Source organism: Sinocyclocheilus anshuiensis, unplaced genomic scaffold (assembly GCF_001515605.1).
Source record: "Sinocyclocheilus anshuiensis isolate Anshui unplaced genomic scaffold, SAMN03320099.WGS_v1.1 scaffold1102, whole genome shotgun sequence".
NCBI lineage: Eukaryota > Metazoa > Chordata > Actinopteri > Cypriniformes > Cyprinidae > Sinocyclocheilus > Sinocyclocheilus anshuiensis.
This window is the reverse complement of record NW_015539924.1, coordinates 622,023-628,881: the sequence shown is the minus strand read 5'-3', so window position 1 is coordinate 628,881 and position 6,859 is coordinate 622,023. Positions and strand designations below refer to the sequence as shown.

The window sequence follows — 6,859 nt, the reverse complement described above, 5'->3', positions numbered from 1 at the left end:
ATTAATTAATGACAGAATTTTCATTTTTGGGTGAACTATCCCTTTAAATAGAAGCCAATTAGGTGAGCAATGCTATGGTTACATGGATAAGCATCACTTATTTGAAAAGCCCTTTGAAAGATTGATCATCTATCCGGTGTAATCGTCAAGGGGAACGTCTCAGGTTACTTATGTAACCATGGTTCCCTGAGTAAGAAGAGAATGATGTGTGCTCCCGGCGCCTATTTATACTATAGTCGCACCGGTAGTGACGTCATGGCTGTCGCCGGCCAACGAGTTGGTGTTTTTTCAATGTATGCTTCAGACACGGGTCACGACAAGGCGTTCCCCATAGCGACCCCTAGAGGACGCAGTTCGAAGTTCCCATGAAAGGGAATCCATGCTCTCACAATTGCCTAATAATGGTTTGTTATTGGCAGCTAAGCACGCAATTCATACGCAGAACAATTAAGGCTCCGTCCTACGGCTGTATTGCTGTCCAAACAATACGATGGTACCCATGATAATTCTTTATTGTACGTGCCCAAACATATATGCATGTAAAAACCCACAGATAAGCCCACTAATATAGAACTGAACCCTAATGAGATAAGATTACAACTCACTCTTTAAGCATTTACATCAAGCGCAAGCTCTACATAAGTGGTTTTTAATTAGTGGGCTGTGTCTCAAAAATGGGTCTTAGGTTTGTTCAGATGTTTAAAACCATGCTAAATGCAAGCCATAAAATGCAACTTGCCATATAATTGTACATAGGACAGGGTTATGAATAGGTTGATCAACTGTTAAATGCATTGAAAAATGTTTCTCTCCGACTCTACAATATTTTGTTGCAAATTCACATGGTAGAAGTTGCATGATGTGCCTTCATCCTCAAAAAAAAAAAACTAAACTAAGCAAGGTGAAGAAAATTATACTGATATTTATTTACGTTCATATGACTGTGTTGGGTAAGGTGACCAGATGTACACATTTTCCCATAATCAACTAAACACAATTGCATTCGCAGAAAGCACGAACTTTGTGCTCAAAATTAGCATAAAATGCAAAACAATAATATTGAAGATCCATTTCCAAAAGCACAAACATAAAATAACATTTGAAGGGTAAAAGCAAAAGTTGGAATTACTGTGTATTCGTTTGTGAAAGAAAATATTAAATACAATTAGAAAATGTTAAATTATTTGTTAAATACAGTTTATCATCACTTTATAATGTTTTCATATTTGTTTATTTTGATTTATTTATGTGCTTTTGTAAGGTCACAATTTTATGATACGGTTTGCTATTTGTTTTATACTTGTCTTTGCTATTTGCATTGGTTACTAATATTCTGACCCCCAGATATCATAATTATTATTAATTATAATCATAGTATATGGAACCTAAAAAGCAAAAAAAAAGCAAATGAAAATGCTTATTTTCTTAATTTATTGTTAATAACGAGATTTTTCATTTATATTTTGATATATATATATTATATTTTGATATATTATATTTTTGATATATATTATATTATAGTTCTGCTTTTTTTCCTCCTGTCAGATTTCTGTAAGGGTGTCTCTATCTCTCATATCCATCAGCATAACACGGATCAGGTTTCAGCAAGACCACTGAAGCACTTAAGAGTATGTAATGGTTCATAATATATCAGCATGGGAATGCCACCAGATGTCAGGGTGATCCAACTCACTAAGATATATACTACATCATTTAGCAGTTTTGTAATTTTAATCCAAAAAAGGTGTTTGTTTGTTTTGTTTTTTAAAAACAATTTTTTTAAGGACAATAATGTCTTTAAATTTCATTTGTACAATTCCTTAAACTGTCCATTTCCAGCTTTTATTTGTGGTGTCAGACTTTTGGACCCCAATGAATTTTTTTTCCCAATACGGTATGTGTACACAACACACATGTTAGTAAACCACATGAATATTCAAATCCTTGTATACATTAAAGTGAATAAATAGACTGCTTGCTTTCCCACTAAGTCCCAAGGTGCAAGACAGAATGTTGCAATGGTGATTAATTTTCTTCAGCACAAGCTCAGAAGAAAGACATTCAGGTCTCTGTTCTCAAAGCATGTTTAATAAACACTGCAAGGCTAAGCAAGTGCAATCACCAAAACAAAGACTTCAACAACTAGTCAAAGAAAACATCAAACAAAAGACATTGGTGACAAGGTCAGTAAATGCAAACAGCTCTTATTTCAGACAAAGCAAATAGTCAAATGAGCCATAACAATAGCACAATCTATTAGTGCTAAATAACATATTAGGGCCAAATAACATATGCTGTCTTAGAGATCAAAGTTATGTTTATAATAGCATGTTCAGCCTTAGACAGGACAACAGCCATGTGTTCAGAAATCTAAATTACTTTGATATGATTTTTAGCATTTCAAATTTCAAAGAGTTGCTCTCCCAGGAGTTAGCAAGGCAATAAAGGCTGAATAAAACCAGTCCAAGAATAGAGCCTTGAGGGATCCCTAATGTTATAGTTGTTCCAGCTAAGCAATAACCCTTGATTGAAGCAACGAATATTCAGTGTCTGGTTTCTCCTCAAAGTACAGTACTAAACAGACAAGACACGTACGTGTAACATTCAAAGAAAAACCAGAAAAAGTAGTTTAAGGGTCCGTGCACATAGAACTAATGCTTAATTTCATGTAAATATGATTTTGCAGATCTAATGCTTAATTTCATGTGAATATGATTTTGCAGTTGGTGTTAAATGTCAATTAAGTTATTTCTACACTTCTAGCAACACTGTACGACTGTTTTCAAACAGGTTTCGGAACAAAAGAATGAAGAATGAAGAGTGTTGTGTTCCGTGTTCCATAAATGTGAACAGTAACGTTTAAAATGTTATTTAAAAAATAGAGCCTTTATGACATCTTATTTGTAACCAATATACGACATGCAACATCCCAGCTAACAAGCAATATTCTTCGAATTTTGTCTAAAGTTCAGGCAATTTTATCTCAAAATTATGAACAAATATTCTAGTAATGTTAAAATAACATTTGTTCAGAGCTGTATGGTCTTTAATAATGTTCTAAAAACATTCAAACAAAAATGTAATTTATACATTGTTCATGGCACGTTTTAGTTGTACATTCATGTAGCATTTTTAAATGTTACTATACTTGTTTCAGAACATTCAGAGAAAATTCAAAAGTAACCTTTCCATAATATTTGCTAAATAATTAAATGTAATGTTCCCTTAACGTTTGCATGAAAATGTTTTTTAAACATTTTTTAAAAAATGGGCGTTTTTACCATTCAGAAATAACATTTTCATAAGTTAACAGTAATGTAGCAAAACATTCTTAGAACATATTTTTGTTAGCTGGGATTTTATCATGCCCCTATATCTACAGTCTTTTTATATCTGCTCAGTCTTTTCTGCTTGACACAAAGGATGCAAATCTATCAGGAATCATAAATTAGTGCTTTGAAGTTTCCTGACAAAGTCATGAATGTGTTGTTGCATATGTAGTTTGAAACAGCTGGGAGTTGGTAGGGATAAAAAAAAACTAAAAAAAAAGATGAGAGGGAATTATGGAAGTGTGTCAGAGGGTTGGTTCAGTGGTGGAGACTGTATGGGGACCAGGCATGCCCTCATTTGGTGGTAAAAGGGATGTTTGGGTCTGTCAGTGTTGTCTGATATTTCCGAACAGATTTACCCTTTCACACTTATTAATTTGTGTATAAAAATTCAACTATAGAGATAAACACATTAATTTCTAGTCAGTTACCTACCAGAATTTCAGGGATCTGTTGTTTGATATGTATGCAGTATTTTGTGTACATAACCATAATCATTAGCATTAGATGCAACTCTCCAGAGCAGAGATGGTTATAAGTCCAAATAATACACACTTTTATGGGCTTGAGATAGGGACGTGAAGTCACTGATGATGAGATGTTGTTAAACTCATTCAGTATCGGAAGAGACACCAAGTTCCACTAATAGAACGTTTGATGTGGGCTTTTGTCTCGCTTTGCTGGGTTAGAGTTCGGTCACCAGCCACTTAGACATTGTTATTAATGGAAGTACTTTGGGACAAGGTGTGTTTAAGTAGTTTTAAAATGATTTGAATAACGATTTGAATACAAAACTGGGGTAAATATAGCTTTTTTATATAGATTTGTTGTTGTTGATTTTTGCTTTATGTATTTGCAGTGCGCTTTACTTTAGTAAATCAACTCCTTGAATTTTCAAAGTTGTGATTGAATTAGGCCACAAAAGTTTCCACATCAAATGTTTCTACATCACTTGAGCCTGTCGCTTTCCCTTTGCCGTGTTTTCTTTGACAACAAGCTCAGTACCCTTATGACAATGAAACCTAATTTTTTAACAATTGCCCGGGCTTCATTTCCATTTCAGTTGAAATTAAATAATAATAATAATACAATAAAAAAACATGTACCCACAGCAAATTAATGAGGCATATATAAAGAAGATGTGATCTGATGCTGTAGTTAATGCAAAAGGCTTGTTTTGTGATTTCTATTTAAGATGAGACACAATTTTGAATGATGCCATTATATAACAGCCTAAATAATTGACTAGCAGAATTTGGGCCAATGGTGTCAGGAGCATATAAACGTCTATTGGGAATTATCCAAGGGAAAATGCAGAATTTCAGATAATCACTGATAAACTAGAGATGTTGGAAAATGGATATCTCTCTAATCTGTGTAAACACACTCTCATTGTCTTTGCAAACAAAATCAACAATGGACACATGTGAATCCTGTTCCCGGAGTTCAAATTGTTGTTTTTGTATTAAGGCGCCATCTGATGGACAAGCAGAGTCATCACATTACAATTTCTCTGGGAGGTGCAACTTTTTAAAAAGCAACTAGCAATATTTTAATCCTAAATAGTGTTTTTTGTTTAATGAATTAGTCAAACTCCTAATTCAGGTTTTGGTTCAAAATATATAGTTGAATTTACTACTGATTCAGTATTTTGAAGACAAAACACGAAGTTCCTTTGAGCTTTGAGAATTCTTCCATGAATAAAGTCATTTTTCCCCCGCATCACTTATTTGGCAGGAAAATGTCTGCTTGTGTGCCAAAATTAAAGTTATTTTGGACAGCCAGACTGACTGAAGCTCCTGAAGGTGTCCTGATGTGTTTCCCGTTCTCAATTTTCCAACTTGACCTCTTGAAAGGCTAATGGACAAATTGAAAGGGAGAGGCACCATTCTTGTATAGCTATTATACAGTAAATATGCAGTAATTTGAATCGTATGATCTGCAGAGTTGATTTATCGAGCGAAAGCATGTCAGGACATCTGGAGTTTATTACAACTAAAAACACAGCTTGTGAAGACCTGCCTTTTCAGCATCTTCCATCGAATACAGTTCCAGAATCTGAATAACAAACAACCAGTTGCTTCTGGACTCCAGCTGGCTCCATTTGACCAGACTGGCATTAGATAAGAAGGGGGTTCTCTCGGTTTTATTATATAACGCAAACTAAACAAGACAGAAAGAAATCAAAGTGGAAATATGCATCATGCTTTTGTCTTTGGTAACTGTATTTCTTTGGCTTGGAATGGGACAAGCTCAAAGGACAACTCCTGATTTTATTATGGAATATTTTCAGAGACAACTTCAGCAGCTTGAGGTAAGACATGTTTTTTAAGATAGCTGATTTTGTAGCCAAATACTTTTGTTCTTTTACATGCTTTAACAGAAACCAATGTAATATTTTAATCTATGTTTAAGTTGCTAACTATGAGCTAAATTTTAAGATATAACTCAAACTACTCTTTTGGGTAAGTGCAATGTGTTCCTGCATAAAAAATAAATAAATAAAAAAAACATAACCCCAATCTAACCATAATATCAGAACAATGTAACATTTTGATAACACTAATGTTCCTCCAAGACTAACAAGGATGTTGATCTTTGTCCTACTTGGCCAAATTAGGGGGTCAAGGTTTAGCTGGTTAGCAAAAAGCATGTTTCTCCGTGTTTCGTCTCCAAGCAAAATATACATTGCAACATTCAAAATATAGCAGATGTTTTACCAGTGAATTTTCTGTTAATTTTTGTGTAGTCAGTCAAATGGTATTTTTGTGCATTTATCTGAAAAGGGACGACTGATCAAATGCGAGCAAGACTTCCAGCACTTCAGTCGACGGATGTATGACATGTCCAAGGAGATACACGGCGAAACAAGCAAGATGAATGCACTGAAATCAGAGGTCAAAAGTCACATTGACATCTTTGCTATGCGTTTGGACCGAGTGGAGAGAGATGTGGAATACCTGCATAATAATATCCCTGACACCGTTCAGCTTGACATTGAGGACTCGCTGATCGAGCACCAGGTGAAAGAAGCCAAACTAAGAAAGACACCTGTAATTCCTAAGGGCAAAGGTAAATAAGCCCTACAACTTTCGTTTTCAGCTCATTTTTTATTTTGTGTGTGTGTGTGTGTGCGCAGTGTTGGGGAGTCACTAGTTACATGTAACGGAATTACGTAATTTAATTACAAAATAAAAGTAATTGTAATCAGTTACAGTTACTGAGAAAAAATGTGTAATTAAATTACAATTACTTATGAAAATGTTAAGGATTACAAAGGGGGTTACATCTGATTTTTTCACACACACTCCCACATACAGATTTAATTGATTTCTTTCATAAATTGCAGTGACTGCTCTAAAATATGAAACTCCAATGTTTCAGGAGTTTAGAACAAGCTTATTCGATAACTTTTATTTCCTATACGGGTTTATGTATAGCTATGCTTAATTTTTTAAAGATTAACTGTTTTTTTCCAAGGCATTGTCAGATTCCAGTGTTTACTGTCATAGCTATGTAAAGATTTGATT

At 34.3% G+C, this 6,859-nt stretch overlaps 1 protein-coding gene across 1 annotated transcript in view; it reads left to right on the top strand.

Annotated features, from left to right (window-relative positions):
• Window positions 1-5,379: 5,379 nt before the first annotated feature.
• Window positions 5,380-6,859, top strand: part of LOC107686642 (olfactomedin-like protein 3) — a 3,445-nt gene continuing 1,965 nt past the window's right edge. Inside the window, exons 1-2 of the mRNA XM_016483714.1 lie at window positions 5,380-5,643; window positions 6,116-6,401. Of these exons, the coding sequence (XP_016339200.1) occupies window positions 5,533-5,643; window positions 6,116-6,401 (397 nt within the window). The 5' untranslated portion in view covers window positions 5,380-5,532. The remainder of the gene's footprint in view (window positions 5,644-6,115; window positions 6,402-6,859) is intronic.